We start from the raw sequence: 16,699 nt of genomic DNA, 5'->3' as shown, positions 1-16,699 counted from the left end.
AAGTATCACAGCATATTTAATCCGTTAAAAAAGTGTTTTTCTGTAAATGTGTAAAAGTTATGTTATTAAAAGACAATACTTAATATCTGATATTTTATAACTACGATTATTGACTGGTTTAAATTCTTGATTTGTATTTTTTTTTAATAACTGTTCAAAATAATACATTAATTACAATGAGATGATTTCAATTAGATACTTTGGTTTTCAGAATTTCTACAAGAACGAAATAGATCGCAAGGAGATGTACCTTCGCTACGTCTACAAACTGCACGATCTTCACATCGCTTCGGACAACTTTGTTGAAGCCGGTTGTACGCTGCTGGTAAAAAATTCCTTCAGCTATGTACTCTCTAGTTTCTGAGAACTGTAGATTAATTTTATGCCCCTTTGCCCTCCCCAAGGGCTATTATTGTTTTATGGTGTATTTTAGTGGCTATATTGTTGGTTCATTTTTTATTTCAATATTAAGTTAAAATTTATTTGGCTTTTAACTGATATTTATACAGCTTATCGCATTTTAGGTATAATTGTATTTTAAAATTTGCTACAATTACCTTTAAAATAGCTGTGAAATATATTAAATGTATGTGTGTGTGTGTGTGTGTGTGTAAAATTATAAATAATTTATTTTCAAAGATTTTACATTGAAACTCCGCAGCTATACGCAGAAACCTTGAGCTGGGACAGTGACCAGATAGGAGTGGACTCGGAGCACCCGGAAACTCCAGAGTGGAAGAGGAAGGAGGCGCTATACAATCAAGTGTTGCAATACTTTGACAGGGGAAAGGTAAGGTTTAAAGTACTGTCGATGTTCTTGCCATTTCTTCTATGTAAAGTAAATATAGAATAAATTAATTTTTAATACTTGCGACACAATGATTTAATAAATTCCCCAAGGAAGTCCATACGGAATAAGTTTAAGAAATTAAACGTGACACTATGTAAAAAAAAATATAAACGACTTTAAAACAAATGGTGGTTTCACCAGTTTAATACCCGAAACAGAACTAGTCAACGTACGTCAACTAGGCTCCAAAAGATAAAACACTCTTGACGAATATTTAAATGATCTTAATCCTTGGAATTGATTTGCTCCAGTTCAAACAATTTTTATTACTCAAAACTAGGCGATTAAAAAGAGTGGCGGAGTTTCTTGCTAGTTGTTCTTGCCTGATCTACGCCCTTCACTCGCAAACTGGTAATCATTAGTAAAGTTAGAATTAATTTAAATAATTTTTTTGATATTATGATTTTGAATGAGGCTTCACAGAATTTAGAAGATTAACCGTCAAATCGTCGGATTGGCCATCATCAAACTCCATATTTTATATTAATTGATTTTTGAAACCAATGAATCGCTGAATTTATGTTTTTTTCAGTGTTGGGAAAAAGGTCTACCGCTACTTCGGGAGCTGGCAACACTATACGAGTCCAAATTGTGTGATTACGCCCGATTGGCTCAATGCTTGAGGACGCATGCAACATTCTTGGACTCGGTGTTAAATGAACTCAGACCAGAGCCTGAGTACTTCAGAGTCGGGTTCTATGGAAAGGGATGTCCGCTGTTTGTCAGGGTAAGTTTACAATGAAATATTGGTAAGATAGCAAAAATATCTTCAAAGAATAGATAACTCTAAAAATTCTGAAACAAATTGTACAGCTTTCCAGCCAGTTGACTGTGAAATGTGTGTTTAAATTTGAATGTTGTGTATGTATAAGCTCCACTAACTGAATATGTGGCAGGGCAAGACATAAAAATCTGATAGCTCTTCAGATGTACATAACACAAACAGTGACTTTATAAATGAGTACGAGATGTCTGCACCAAGAGACCTGAGGTAACAGTCTATGGGTATCAATGGTTCAAGGTGGTGGGATTATCTAAAATCTATTGGGGAGGCTCGTCATGATGATTAAATCTTTGCCACTCTGAAAGGAGTAAGGACAGGCAGAGAAATATAGAAATATGATTATTAAAACCTTTTAAATATTACGTTCTCATTCAACGTAACGTACGTACATAAAAATATATATTTTTATTTAATATTTCAGAACAAGCAATTCGTGTACCGCGGCTACGAGTACGAGCGCATCGGTGCGTTTACGCAGCGTCTCCAAGCGGAATACGTGTCCGCTCACATCCTGATGAGGAACACGCCGCCGGACGAGTCCGTCATAGCGGCAGATGGACAGTGTATGTGATTTATTATACGTTTAATAGTTTATGATGCTTTTTTCGATTTCCATAAAATATACAAGTTTTAAAAGTTGTCTGCTATATTTTATATGAAGTTTAATCATATGAACCTAATATCGTCATCCCCTGTCAAAGTATGATCGTCTAGAAGCACCCTGGAGATTTGCTTATTCGTTGTGATTGAGGATACATATAGAAAAGGGGGCAAATAGGCAGGATGCTTATCTGATGTTAAATGATATCGAAGTCCATGGAGACTCTGAGTCAGTGGGCTCACGAGTGCGTTGCCGGCTTATACGATTTGCATGATCGTTTGAGAGAACAGTGAAGAAGAAGGCAAGATATTCCAACATTGCCTTCTTTATTCTTTCCTAAAGAGTGGATATGTTGATTTAAGCGGTCGCTAAATAGGCATTTCCCTGAAACTTATTGTAATTGGCGGGATGGAGGCACAAAAGTTGCTGAAGACAGACCTTCAGAAATGATGAGCGCGACTGAAATAAAGAAAATATATGGTTACAGATATCCAAATATGTAACGTGAAGCCAGTCGCGTCGATCCACTCGTGTCCAACGAATGCGCCTGAGCAAGTGAAGCGGTTCTACGCGTTCAACGACGTCGATACGTTCCTTTGCGATCGGCCTTTGCAGAAACCGCCCATCGATAAAGACAACGAGTTTAAGGTATATCTTAAGTATAAATATATTATATGATAGTTATATGTTATCTTACATAAATCTTCATATAAACTCTATATATAAAAATATTTATTTAGTGATGATGTCAGAATTATGGAAATTAAAATAATGTTTATTCTTATTATTGTATTTGATTTCCGTGATTGTGTTCGCGTCTAGGAACGCTGCCGTTTTGATATTTTGGTTTGTACGTCAATTTGTTTGTTGTAGCATGGTTGTCCTAATTTTGTTGTCCAAATAACGAACCTAGTGAGAGTCTAAATGCGCAAAATGAGTCCTTTAACCTTTGTGGTCCAAAAATATATTTTAAAGACTACTCTCTCTCGAACTGAAAAAAAGAAAGGCGGAGAGTTTATTGATAGTCTTCTCTTCCGTTCTACGCCCTTGATTTGAGAACTGGCAGTAAATGTAATACTAGAAGAATCAAATGACTGAATCTTTTGGCCAGTGGCTGGATTGAGACAAGAAGTTAGAGGTAAAAGTAAAAGTCTTAAAAAAGGAATTTATATTTCTCTATAAAATTTCGCATTTAACGTATCGTACATGAATGTCGTTAAATAAAATTTGACTCTGTTTAAAGATTTAATAGCGAATTTTTTTACAGAGTTTATGGATAGAACGCACGACTTTGGTAACAGAAAATACATTACCAAATATTTTGAGGTGGTCGGAAGTTGTCACCAGATCCGTCGAAGAAATACCACCAGTTGAGGTAATTTTTATCATGTCATATCATATTATTTATATTGATGTAAATTTAAAAATAATACAATAAACATAATTGATAATAAACTAGATTAAGTATTATTTAAAAAAAATATCAATTTTAAATTTAATTGTATTTGGTGACGGAAGAATATTATTGCCTTACAATTTTTCTTCTTGGCTTTACGATTTTTCTTCTTGGCTTTACGATTTTTCTTCTTGGCTTTACGATTTTTTTTTTGGCATAACGATTTTTTTTTGGCTTTACGATTATTCTTCGTTCTGTATTCGTCTGGCACTCTGGATTTATTTCTAATATTACCATTATATGAACTTATAGTTTGCGTGTGAAACAATGGAAGCAACTGAACGGGAACTGCGAAATCTCATATCTCAATACACGGCCGATCCGACGCGAAACATAAACCCATTCACAATGCGTCTGCAAGGAACCATCGACGCTAACGTTCAAGGCGGGATAACGAAGTACGAGCAAGCGTTCCTGACCGCGGAATTCGGAAGAAATGCCTCAGCCAGGGAGGCAACGGCTGCTGCAAAGCTGAGGAGGCTGGTTTCTTCCCAATTGGCCGTTGTGGAAGCGGCTCTAGCTCTGCATGGACGGTTGGCGCCAGAAGAAGTTAAGCCGTTGCATAGGTGAGTATAGTTTCTGGCCAATTAAGTTGGCCAGTGTCCTTAGATTGTTTTTTAAAAAAAAGTTGGTTATTTCATTTTAGTTACTTTAGTAGTTTTGGCAAGTAGGTGATCAGCCACCTGTGCTTGGTTCACACTGTTGACTTTTGCAGTCGAAGTCAAGCCGGTTTCCTCACGATAATTCAATGTTCGAGCTAATGTTACTTGCTTACGACAGAAAATCCATTGGTGCACAACCGGAGATATACCTCTGGGATGAGTCTCACGATAAAGCCACTAGTCCAATACTTCTTCAAAAAAAAGCGCAATTACTCAGAAACACCAACTTTATAATCGGGCAGATCCTAGTACGAGTGACTACTTACTGAATTACACAGCCATATCCGCATCTGGTAAATTAAGTAAATAAAGTAAAATTTAAGCTTCTTGAAATGTTGTCCAAAAATATGAAATGGTCTACAATGTTCTTGACTTTTATTTTTCCTATTTAGACGTTTGGTCGAGCGTTTTACCCAGCTTCGTCAAAATCTTGGGCCGGGATTGGCGCGCGCTAGAAGGCAGCTATCGGAGAGTATTGTCAAGTAAGTACACTAGATTTTAAAATATTTTCTATTGGATTATGGATATTTAGAAAAACAAGTTTAAAACGATTTAAAACAAAAATTCAAAAATATATATTTATATATGTCCCAGTCCTAATCCTACCTGTTTACATTTTACGCGCTGTTTTTATCAAAAATTTCATCCTTACAAATGTTAGATTACATATAAAATTGGCATTTTGGATAGGAGGATCAAAAGTAGTTTCAAATTCCTAAGCAAAGAGGAGACTTTGAGGTCAAAGTACGACAAAACGCCAATTTCATATGTAAGGACACGTAATATACTCAAACAATACCTTGTATTTTTCCTAGGCTGAAGTCGGAGTCTCTAAAAATATCAAATCATTTTCAAGTTCAAGTATTACGTAACGAATTTTGGGGAAGGGGGAGCGGGGGTGTTTGGGGTAAACGTTACGATGCTGCGCGGGGATTGAATTATGCGTTATTTTCGACTTTCCGATACTTTACACCACATAAATGGCAACTTTTAGGTTTAATTAGTCACTGGGTGGCAACGAAACGTTTTACGATTGGGTACAGAAATCGGTACGGCGCGGGGAGGAGGGGGTGAATCTCCAAAAATTGCGTGACGTAATACTTGACAGGCTCCCGTTTCAAGCAGAAACTCGTCATTATATTTGAGATGAATTTGTTCCAGCACCCCATTGCCCCCTGTCCCGGCATTGGACAAGCGATCTCACAGTATACAACAGAATGATGGATATTACGATGACGCCCATTTCTATAACAAACCCATTGTAAGTATTAACCTAGCTGACATGGCTAAACTACGTTCCGCCTTGGAGGCTAATAATATCCTTGTTACTTCAGTTAAATTTATTTTAGGTTTCCTTAAAAATTTTCATATAAAATTTGAACTGGCGATTAAAAAGAGTGGCGGAGAGTTTCTTGCCATTTCTTCTTGCTCTATGCCCTTGACTTACGAACTGGTAGTAAGTGCTAATTTAGATGAATTTAGGTTACCCATAAGAATAAAGTTTTTTTGAGTTTGAATGTATGATTTTACTTTTCTTTGCACATACATACGTTTTTTATTATTAAGCACTTTTATTCAGTACTAATTTTATTGAAATAATATTTGACAACTCAATGAACATCTTATAATTGTATATTACATATGTTTTTAATTTTGTATGTATTCCTTATCACAGAAAACATCAAAACATCATGATTTAGTAATATTTATTCAAAGTTAAAAAAGAAATATAGATTAAAAACTTATAATTTTATATTTACTGCCAGTTCTCAAATCAAGGGAAGAACGGAAGAGAAAAATTGGCAATAAACTCTCCGCCACTCTTTTTAATCGCCAACTTTTTTTCTCACAACGTTTGTTAGAAGCTGCACCATGTATTTCTCATGAAGAGATATGATTTCCAGTACTCGATCGACGACTCCCTGGATCAGCAGGGCAGTATAATGTCCAGTAGTCTACCAGCCAATGACGGCCGGGAGTGCGATGACGTCAGCAGCATGGTCAAGTCGGCGCCGCCTCTTCCTTGCAGGCCTAAAAGTGACCCACGGAGTCCCACGCGACCTGATAAGATATATCGGTAAAGTATTAATAAAACTCAACTCTAGTTTGCGAATATTATAAGTGTGTATCGAAAATCATAATTTAATAAAAATCGCTGGTTTGGCCTTGTAGCTTAAGCGTGCTATCATCTCTGAGGTCGTAGGTTCGATCCACGGATGTGTTTCTATTGCGTATTTAACATTCGCTTAAACGGTGAAGGAAAACATCGTGTTGGAACCAGCCTGCCTTAGACACAAAAATACGTGTGTCAGGCACAGGTGGTTGATCACATACTTGCCTATCATATTGACAAAATGATCATGAAACAGATACAGAAATCTGAGGACCAGATGTGAAAACGTTGTAGCGTCAGTATTTACGTAGAAACTGTCATAAAATAAAATAGGCATTTTATGATAAAATATGAAATTCGGTTTTTCTTCTTAGAAATTTCTCGTATCTTAGAAAAAAAAATACCTTGCCCATTAAAAAAGTCAAAACCCCTATAGTATTAGATTATTATTATTTTCTCATATTAATTTGCCTCGATGGATTATTGTATGAACAGAGATCCAGTCGAAGAAGAAGTGGAAACGCGTAGACACAGCCGTGCGTCTTGGACCGAACATGACGCTCCTCCTTTACCTCCTAGAGTATCAGGTATGTATTTTTTTAGTTATTAATGAATATACGTAAAATAAGGTCATTACATTTTAATTATGTATATACTTATGTTACCGGAAATGTAATTTTTTTAAATATCAATGGGTATGAATATAGCGGAGAGAGGGGAGGGTTTTGTTTTATCTCTCAGGCGACCTCGCTAGTAGATAGGTTTGGTTAGGTTAGGTTATTTTTGTACATTTCCTAATACTATATTGGAATTACATACAATTCCTAAGAATTGTGCACATTTCCTAAATATGTAGCTTCGTAATTATATATATTTCCTAGGATATTTATACAATTCCACAACATGTTTATATTGAGACAACTATTAGTTTTGTAGGTTTTTTTTGTAAATAACAAATATTCCATCGTTGCCTATATTTTTAGTGTAATTGTTTGTTAATATATAAATATTGTATATTTTAAAGAATAGTAAATAATTATAATATATATAAATTATATGTTTCCTAATCACTATTTACTCGAATATACATAATCGAAACTGGGCTAAACTAATTATAAGTTTAGCCCAGTTTCGATTATGAAAATACTGACACCGATCACAAGCGCTGAATTATTTCTCTTAATTTTTTATAGGTGAAAAGAAATCGTGGGGCGAAGCTCCCGCAGTGCCGAGACGAGCAGCGCGAAGCACCGGAGCCACGGACGAACGCGACTCAGGCGTCAGCGTAGACGCGCACGCGTATACCAATGCGGACGAGCACAGACATAATGGTTCGTATTTATTATAATTTTATCACCTTGGCTTATGTATGCAAAAAATATTCTGATTATCTTTCGATCGATCTTAGTAATAATCAGTGTTCAAGATAAATTTAGACGCCATTTAAGATTCCTTTATACTTTGTTAATTTGCTGCCCACGATGTATGCAAAAAATTGTTAGGCCATTAAACTATTTAATCAACTGCCTAGAAGTTATAGATCACTGACTTGATTAAATTTTTAAAGGCCAATTTAGCGTGTGCGAGTATCTAGATCAAAAGTTTGACACTAATTCTTAATAACGTTTTAACATTTTCAGATCTTGATCTAGTGGAATCTCTGCGGTACGAAGAGATCATTTCGATGATGTCGGAGCCTTTACGGGTTGACGAAGGTGAGACTCCTCCGCCTATACCTCCGAAGGGTTTGGGACACCTCAGCAGTTTCGATTCGGGGCATCATGAAAATGGCGAGTCTCATTGCTAAACTTTTACCAAATATTCCAAGGTTTATTTTCACGTATGTATTCGTTAAATGACGTACGTATATTTATAAAAGACATTTTTTGACATGTATTTTGATCATTTTGACAGCTTTTTGTTACTACTTAGCAAAACTTTATATGAAATCAATTAAATATATATGTATAATAATAAAATAACAAATTAAAATAATGCGTAAAAAGATCCATACTTGCCAAAATTTGGAATAACTTACACAAAAATATTTTTAAGCCGGAATCATTGTGATGTTTTTTTGTAAGTCATATTTTTCTTATCTACATGTGAAGTTATATATTTAAATAATGATTAATATTTTTGTATATTATGTTTTACCAGTCTCGAACATGTTGGATATATTTAAATATGAAGTCAGCAGTTAATAGATATTAGTGCCATACAAATGCAATTTAAAAACAACTTATAATTTGTTTATATGATCAGATAAAGTATATTTTTTATTAATTTTTATTTAAGTGATATAGTATGAAATCAATACAAATTTATTTAATATTACTAGAATGTTTAGTTTTGCACAAAATTAGTAGATTTAGGTTAATATAACAGCCAATATTAAATATGTAATTATTTTTTAAGCTACAGCGATAATTAAGAGCATTTGCTTAATAATGCGATTGTTATCCCTGAGGCCATAGGATCGATCCTCTGCACCAATAGACTTTCTGCCTATGTTAAAACATTCGCTTGATCGGAAAACATCGTGAGGAAACGAGCCTGCCTTAGACCCAAAAATTCGATGGCATTTGTCAGGCACAGGTGGCTGATCACCTGCATGCCTATCAGATTGACAAATGATCATGAAGGATACAGAAATCTTAGGCCCAGACCATTTTATAGAAAATAATAATTAATGGCTGAAGTTTCGCTCGATTCTGGTTCATATATCTTTTATGAGCACGCACACATTTGATATAATTTTTGTGTCAGGCGTTTCAAAATACAATACTATTTAAATTATAATGTTTCTAAACTAATTATTTTATAATCCTGTTTTTCTATGAATTTACGAATATAATATGGTTTTAGTCTGCCAAATGAATTATATTTTTGATGGCTGTTAAATTTTATGATGTTTGTACATTTTTGGATTTTTTTTACAAATGTATTTGTGATTTAATTGACACTGATTATTTAAATTTTATCTTGTATTTGTTTTATTAATAATCGCGACGATGATCAGGAAAAGATTCTCTAAAAAATATTCCATATTATAAACTATGAGGACTTTGGCGTATGGAATTATTTTTCATTAGTAAAATAAGTTTTTGAATTTTTTAAATGCAATTGAATAATGCATTTTTGAGATTTGTATTATCTATAATGTCCAAAAAATAAACGTAAGATATAACTCCTTTTGAATTCGGCTTTGAATTTAGATCTCTTCAACAAAATCCCTCTATGAATTTATTATTCAGTATTTAATTTTTTAGCTTTAAGACTAGTACTATCAGCAAAGTCAAAAAAAGTCGAACATATTGTATGCGAGAAATATTTTGGAAATTTAAGTACATTATTTTCAACTTGCAGTTCGTTCTAACGACACGTGATTTAGTTAAATTATTCTTATGAGACTATAGTTTTTTTTTATAAACACAGCTAAAAAGATTTGAAATTCTTCCACAAATACTTATGTGTGTTATATTTGCTGATAGTACATATTTAGTGGATTTAGAATATGTAAGAGCCATAATTAATACATAAGAACTAACTGTTAATTAATAAACAAATCTAAATACGCTGTTTTGTGTCTTTCTGTCACAAATGTAACGGAAAGAGACAGTGTATTTTTACTGATGGATTTTGTATTATGAAAGATTTTCTAAAATTGTACTCTGATTCCTATAAAACTTCCAACTACACTTCCTGAAACAGTTTTGTATTTTGTAACTTTCATTTCAAGGATTCTTAGTATATAAAACGATTACAAACTTGAATTATATTGACTTATGAACGAGTGTTTTTAAGCCATCGTTCTAAGCCAAAGAACATTTTATCTGTGTGTATGTACACAATTAAGAATGGTTTAAAAATCAATGGTGTTCAACTCCAAAGTTATTAAAATCTTACACAAAAACGATCACTTAATTGTAATTGGTCTAAATGAACGTATCGAGTCGCTTGTCTATGATTGGTCGAGAGGCTGACCAATGAAAATCAAACGATAGGCTTTTGTTTTCACAATAAATACAATCTAAATACTTTTCAAGAACACTTTTGACCATCATGAGATAGATATCAGTTTGATATGTACAAGACATTTCTTCCTAACAAAAGTTTCAAAATATTACACACAATGTCTTTCCAACAACCAGGTGATATTTTTTTAGTACATCTATTTTTAGATAATCTAACTTTCCAACGAACAATTTTTGGTAAATTTTAATGTTTAATATTTCATGTATATGTAATTAAGTTTTAACGTACTGTAGTTACATGTTGAAACGTGGGTTTGAGACATTATTTGTGTTAGACTTACTGTATTGAAGAGCTTTTTTTAATAGAGATAAGAAACATGTTACAACAGGCTACGCGCAGAACTTTCATATAATTTCTTTTGCAGTCCGTGTCTTGAACTCATTTTAGGAAGAGAATCTCTTCTGCTGAGTTAATTATAATTTCCACTTCAAATAATGTCTTAACTCACGTCAGTACACTGAAGTTACCGAAGATGTGGCAATCGACTGATATTATTGCATAGTTTTAATAACATTATTTTACATCCCTTACTTATAAAACATTTTGCATTGTGGTGCGTTTTCCAATACATATCAAGACGCAATCAATTTTAGACTTTATTCCAAAAAAAATTTTGTATGACTGATGTTGGCTCTTGAAATTAGATTGAAATGTCTAAGTCAGAGTTCCCCAAACTTTTTTGTGTCGTAGACCCCTTGCCATGTTTTTCCGTGTTGGGTAGACCCCTACTTACCTCATATTGATTTCCTGTAAATTTCTAACTGTAGTGAAGTTTAGTGTTAAAAATATAAAGTAAAAACACATGTTAATTTATACTTTTATTAATTGAATTTAAATTGAAACTATTCAAAATATGTTTTTAACTTCATGGGTACTTTTACAAATAATGTATATGTTTTGATATTATAAGACAGTATGATGTAAGTAAATACTTACTATCAGTGTATGTGTTGAGATCCACTATCGTGGACCCCCTTTTCATTTCATGGACCCCCAAATTTTTTTTCGCTGACGTAGACCCCTTGCAGGTTGTCATAGACCCCTAGGTGTAGATATAGACCACATTGGGTCTAAGGTCTATAAAGGACGTTTTAAACATTTGTCCATAACTTCGATAAGATTTTAGAAGGCCAGCAACGCACAGGCACTGAGAGTGTCCTTAAACGGTATCACACATCAGATGAGCGTCCTGCCTATTTGCCTTTTGTTCTACAGAAACGGGAATTAAAAAAAAACCTTTTACTTTTACATTATATTATAAATTATTTTTTTCTGTTAAAGTGTTCTTGCACTTTTGATCTTTTAAGACAATGTCAAACACACAGTCAAATCTCAAGAGCTGTCAAAAGATTTGACAGCTCTTGACACTAAAGTTTTGACACTTAATGTATTGGAATACAGGTTATCATCAGAACATGTTTATAAGTAAGGGGATTGTTACGATTTCTCAGTAGTTATAGCGTTTTAATGTAATTTAATATAACCAAATATTTCTTCGGCTATTTTTGTAAGGTATAAGATTTAATCGATGTCGTCGCTCACATTTGCGAAGTCCCGGTTGTGTTAACGGCTTTTGTACCGGGACAGAATTGCTAAGACATTCGTGGATGGCTATTAATGTTGCCAGGAGAAATTAATGTTTATTTATGTAGGCATATCCTATGATTTCTCTCAATAAAGTTTCCAATAAAAAACAAAAAGTATCGCGCCGCCATGTATTTATATTTAAAATGACAGCTGGGAGTTATCATGTTTTTAGGAATATATGTATTATTATAATTTAAGCTTTTTACTTCTGGCAACATATGTGAAAGCAAATCAGTACAAAGTGTTAGAGGTTAGAATGTGTAGTGTTGCAATTATATACCATTTCCAAATTGTATGCATTTGAGCGAAATAAATATTTAGACGATTATGTTGTTTTTTTATTTCTTTGGGTTTATACATAAAGTTTGATGGTTTTAAAATAAGAAATATGTTATGGATTATGGAACATAAGATACATATATCACTTATTCCACTTCAATTTTCATTTTTTTCATTCAATTTAAAAAAAGCCGGCGTGAAAAACTCTCGGTACTCTTTTAAAATAGCAAACCATCAAACAACACGTTATTTTAAAACTAATATAGCAAATTGATTAGAAGAAGCCTGCCTAGCACTAGTCCCAGGCCCTTTAATGAACTACATAATAGCTAACTTTATAGTTAGCCTTTTTAAACAGCTTTTCTTTAATTCATTTCTTAAATTTAGTAAAAGGCAGAAATAAAAGAGCCTCTGGGATTTTATTAAAGTAAAAAAAATAATTACTACTTTTAGATTGTCTAGTATGGGGAAATTGCAGCCTGAGTTTGTTCCGAGTATTAACATTGTGTATGAGTATGATCTATTTCAGTTTTGGAAATAAGTTCCGGCTTCAGAGATTATTATTTACATTAAGTGTAAATTACTCAGCGATGATTTGTATGCAGAATTGAGATATATATAGACGAGAATTTGACAGTATAAATCTAATGTGAATGTAACTAAGCATTTGTTGTATGGATAATATAGTTTTAATAATAATAATAAGTGCTCATCGCCAGGCAAGTTTAGTTGAAGTTTTAACTCGTTATGTCTACAACTGTTTTATTACACACTCGTGTCATTTTCTAAATAAATATTATAAAATATAACTTACTAAACAAAGGATTATGTTACCCTTATAAATTTGTAAGTGATGAAAATGATTGTATAAATTGGGCCTACTCGGCCCGTCGGCCGATGTCATGTCTCTAATCGACAGAATAAAGAAATAATAATAGCTCTTCGGTTTAATTAGTAGTTAGCACAATACCTTCTTCGATACGAGGATTCTATCCTCAGATATATTCGAAGATATTAGAACTAGAGATGGCATCTATTGATAATTATGAAATGAAATATATGTAAACGTCTAGAAATATTTTTGTAGTTTATATTTAAAGGCTATTTTGGATGAATTTTCAAAGATTTTTCTTCAAAAAAACAATTGTTTTTCCTTACAGAAGTCAGATTCACTCATTAAATAACTAAAAACGACTTCAATGTAAGGTTATTCTAAAAAAAGTATATTAAAATAACACTTTAAATCGTCTAATCTAATCACCTCGTATGTAACCTTAAATTCATGATAGCCACGCCCCTGTTGCTCTTAATGGATACATGTGTTTGACAAAATTTGACATCTTAATGTTAGGGGAGAGCTATATCTATGCAACAAGAGGCTTTCAACATTACTACACCTCTCGAAGTTTATGATAGTATTTTCTTGAAAATAAAAGAGGCTAATATTAAATTTGAGATACATATAACACTAGCTTCGTTTCTCCTTCATAGCTAGCCTTCCTTTTTAGAACATACCAACATGGAATATTTTGCTATGCTACCCCAGAGACTGTTTGGTTTTCCGGAGTAATTTTTTTTAAAGTTTTTCTGCCTATATAAACGTCAGAAGTCAAGTTAGAAGTTCTTAACTAAAAAATAAGAGCTAAGGGTCGATCGTAGAGGGTAGAAGAATATTAAGGGTTGTATGTCTTCTGTATGCTGTTTCATAAAAAAAAACATAAATTGTTGTCTAAAAAAATATATTTTGTGGTGGACACCCCTTATCTTTGAAGCCGATTCGATTTGCATAAAAAAATCATAATAATCAGTCGAGCCGTTTCGGAGTAGTATGGTACATTGTGACACGATCATTTTATATATTAGAAGATAAATAACTATAAAGTTAGCATTTTTATTCTCTTATCACTAAAGAGGTTTACACATTTTATTCTAAAAAACAAACCACCTATCAAAATTGACAATCGTGTATTATATTGATTGTATTGAGTAAAATATTTGCCGATTTTCATTGAAAAAGCAGAATGGCGGTCGCTTTGCCCATGGAATCGAATCCTGAAGTTATGAACAAGTACCTTTATAAACTGGGCGTGTCAGATAAATGGAAAATGGTTGATGTGCTGGGATTAGAAAATGATGCATTGCAATGGGTCCCTCGCCCTGTGTTAGCCGTGTTACTACTGTTTCCATTATCAGAGAACTATGAAGAACACCGATCTCGCCAAGAAACCGAACTACTTAGTAAGGGTCATGAAGCACCAAAAGATGTTTTCCATTTGAAACAAGTCCTCAGTAATGTTTGTGGTACAATCGCTTTGGTACACAGCATTGCTAACAATGTGCAATCTATTGATATTGAAGAAGGGCCCTTGAAGAAATATTTGAGTGACGCCGAAGGACTAGATGCAGCGGCCAAAGGAGCATTGCTGGAAAATTCTGCCGCTCTCCTTGATGCTTATAAAGACTTGGTAAGTGGCGGTAACGAAGAATATGAAGATGGCGAGCCGAGCCACCATTTTGTGACGTTCATACAAAAGGATGGAAAGCTATTTGAACTAGACGGTAGGAAGGCATTGCCTATTGAACACGGAACGACTACATCGGAGACATTCTTGGAAGACGCGGCGAAAATCTGCCGCGAGTTTATTGCACGTGAACCTGAAAACATAGGGTTTAATGTCGTTGCTTTAGTTTCTACTAATTAAACATTTATTTTATATTTTTGGTCTGATTAATAAAGATTTGACATAATTATTGGGTTGGATTTAGAAATACATAGCCTAAATTTGATGATACTGATTATGTAATGGTAGTAGTAGGTGTATTAAGGGACCTTAATTGGATGTTACGACTAAGTATAAAATAATAATATAACTTTGTGTATTATTATTATTATTATAATACTTCAAGCATCGTGTATTTCAGAACATGTTAAACGAAACACAAACCGCTATATTATGTGTAGATTTTGACAGAAATTAAAGCGATTTAATATTTTATTTGGATTTTTCGGAAACTTACCTATATTTTACAATCGGAGTGATTGTTTCATTGCACTATTAATTAATATTTACTACATGTTATCTCTATTATTTATAGCAAGAATTTAAGAATATTTCCTTAGGGTTAAAATAGGGTTCGCACTTTTCGCATTATTCGAACTTCGAGCTTCAAACAATCGCAAAAATTACTTCTCTACGTAAGAAAAAGATATAAATTGCACATTCGACAACCTTCCTTGGTGACTTCACATCTCAATTAAGGAATCGGCGAGCATTGAACACAGTTGCTGCATTCCTCCCATGAAATACCACATCTTCGGAAACTAATTAAAAATTCGCCTCGCCTCCCATGGCCGATGTTCCATCGGGAAGATATAACTTCATTTAAAAACGAGCAATCTTGTCCAAGATAAACCTGGCGAGAAAACAACGAAAGCCACGCGTCTGCGCCTGCGACGTTTACAAAAAGAAAAAAAAACACTTTTAAATGGAACGCGAGAGAATTCACCACGTAACTATGCCGATACTGGGAAGGACGCGACATCGGTAATTCACGTCACCAAATAAATGACGACGACCCTAAAATATATACGTAAATATTGTATTTGTACAAATAAAATAATAAGAGAGACCCGAAATGCTTTAAATATTCAAATGAAGCGAGCCGAGGTGAAATACGGAGGTGCGCTGGCCCGAGTTGAGCCCAATTAAATCGGTGCCACTGAGGTAGAAATTAAAAACAAAAGGAGGACGACAGCGGCCCAGCGCATTTTTCTCATGAGTATTATTAGCGCGATGTCAACGGACAAAAAATAGTTTTAGAGGCTCGTGATCGTTATCAATAACAACCCCCGATTTGTATTGTTTTGATAAGTGATGCTTGTGCGACGAGGACGGGACGGTTTGATGACATTTTACATTCGCCCTACACAAATGATCGATGCATGCATCATATTGGTATTTCCCAATCAAAATTCCTTTCTTGTAACTGATATTCATTTTAAATAATGTTTTATTATGTAAAGATTATTACAGTACTTATATCTCTATTAAGTGCCAGAATCCTAAATCTTAGTAAAATACATATATTAATAGAAAGTTATTTGCAAGAATATGGTACAAAAATGTTATGGTGGTATAATCTAAAGTTAGTATATTCTGCCACACACAATGGCGTGCTGATTTGTTTTAAAACTAAGTTTATATAGAAGTAACATACAGTATTAGTCATATCATTAAACGTCTTTTACAATATTTGTAATGATAAAATATCACATTATATAAGTATATTATTGCACTATCAAATTAATATTAATTATAATGTTTCACG

The 16,699-nt window shown here is 33.6% G+C and overlaps 2 protein-coding genes across 2 annotated transcripts in view; both read left to right on the top strand.

Annotated features, from left to right (window-relative positions):
- LOC110997491 (dedicator of cytokinesis protein 4) overlaps positions 1-12,419 on the top strand; it is a 60,258-nt gene extending 47,839 nt beyond the window's left edge. Inside the window, exons 23-35 of the mRNA XM_022265671.2 lie at positions 212-325; positions 662-790; positions 1,383-1,577; positions 2,056-2,197; positions 2,723-2,883; positions 3,503-3,610; positions 3,944-4,257; positions 4,746-4,835; positions 5,515-5,614; positions 6,258-6,430; positions 6,962-7,053; positions 7,660-7,797; positions 8,107-12,419. Coding sequence (XP_022121363.2) covers positions 212-325; positions 662-790; positions 1,383-1,577; positions 2,056-2,197; positions 2,723-2,883; positions 3,503-3,610; positions 3,944-4,257; positions 4,746-4,835; positions 5,515-5,614; positions 6,258-6,430; positions 6,962-7,053; positions 7,660-7,797; positions 8,107-8,273 — 1,923 coding nt within the window. The 3' untranslated portion in view covers positions 8,274-12,419. The remainder of the gene's footprint in view (positions 1-211; positions 326-661; positions 791-1,382; positions 1,578-2,055; positions 2,198-2,722; positions 2,884-3,502; positions 3,611-3,943; positions 4,258-4,745; positions 4,836-5,514; positions 5,615-6,257; positions 6,431-6,961; positions 7,054-7,659; positions 7,798-8,106) is intronic.
- A 1,917-nt stretch (positions 12,420-14,336) lies between these two features.
- Positions 14,337-15,174, top strand: LOC110998138 (ubiquitin carboxyl-terminal hydrolase-like). Its single transcript, XM_022266615.2, has one exon. The coding sequence runs from the start codon at positions 14,392-14,394 to the stop codon at positions 15,070-15,072; it is 681 nt and encodes a 226-aa protein (XP_022122307.1). The 5' UTR covers positions 14,337-14,391; the 3' UTR covers positions 15,073-15,174.
- The last annotated feature ends 1,525 nt before the right edge of the window (positions 15,175-16,699 follow it).

Source organism: Pieris rapae, chromosome 10 (assembly GCF_905147795.1).
Source record: "Pieris rapae chromosome 10, ilPieRapa1.1, whole genome shotgun sequence".
NCBI lineage: Eukaryota > Metazoa > Arthropoda > Insecta > Lepidoptera > Pieridae > Pieris > Pieris rapae.
Note: the sequence above shows the minus strand (reverse complement) of the source record. Positions and strands in the feature narration are given on the sequence as shown.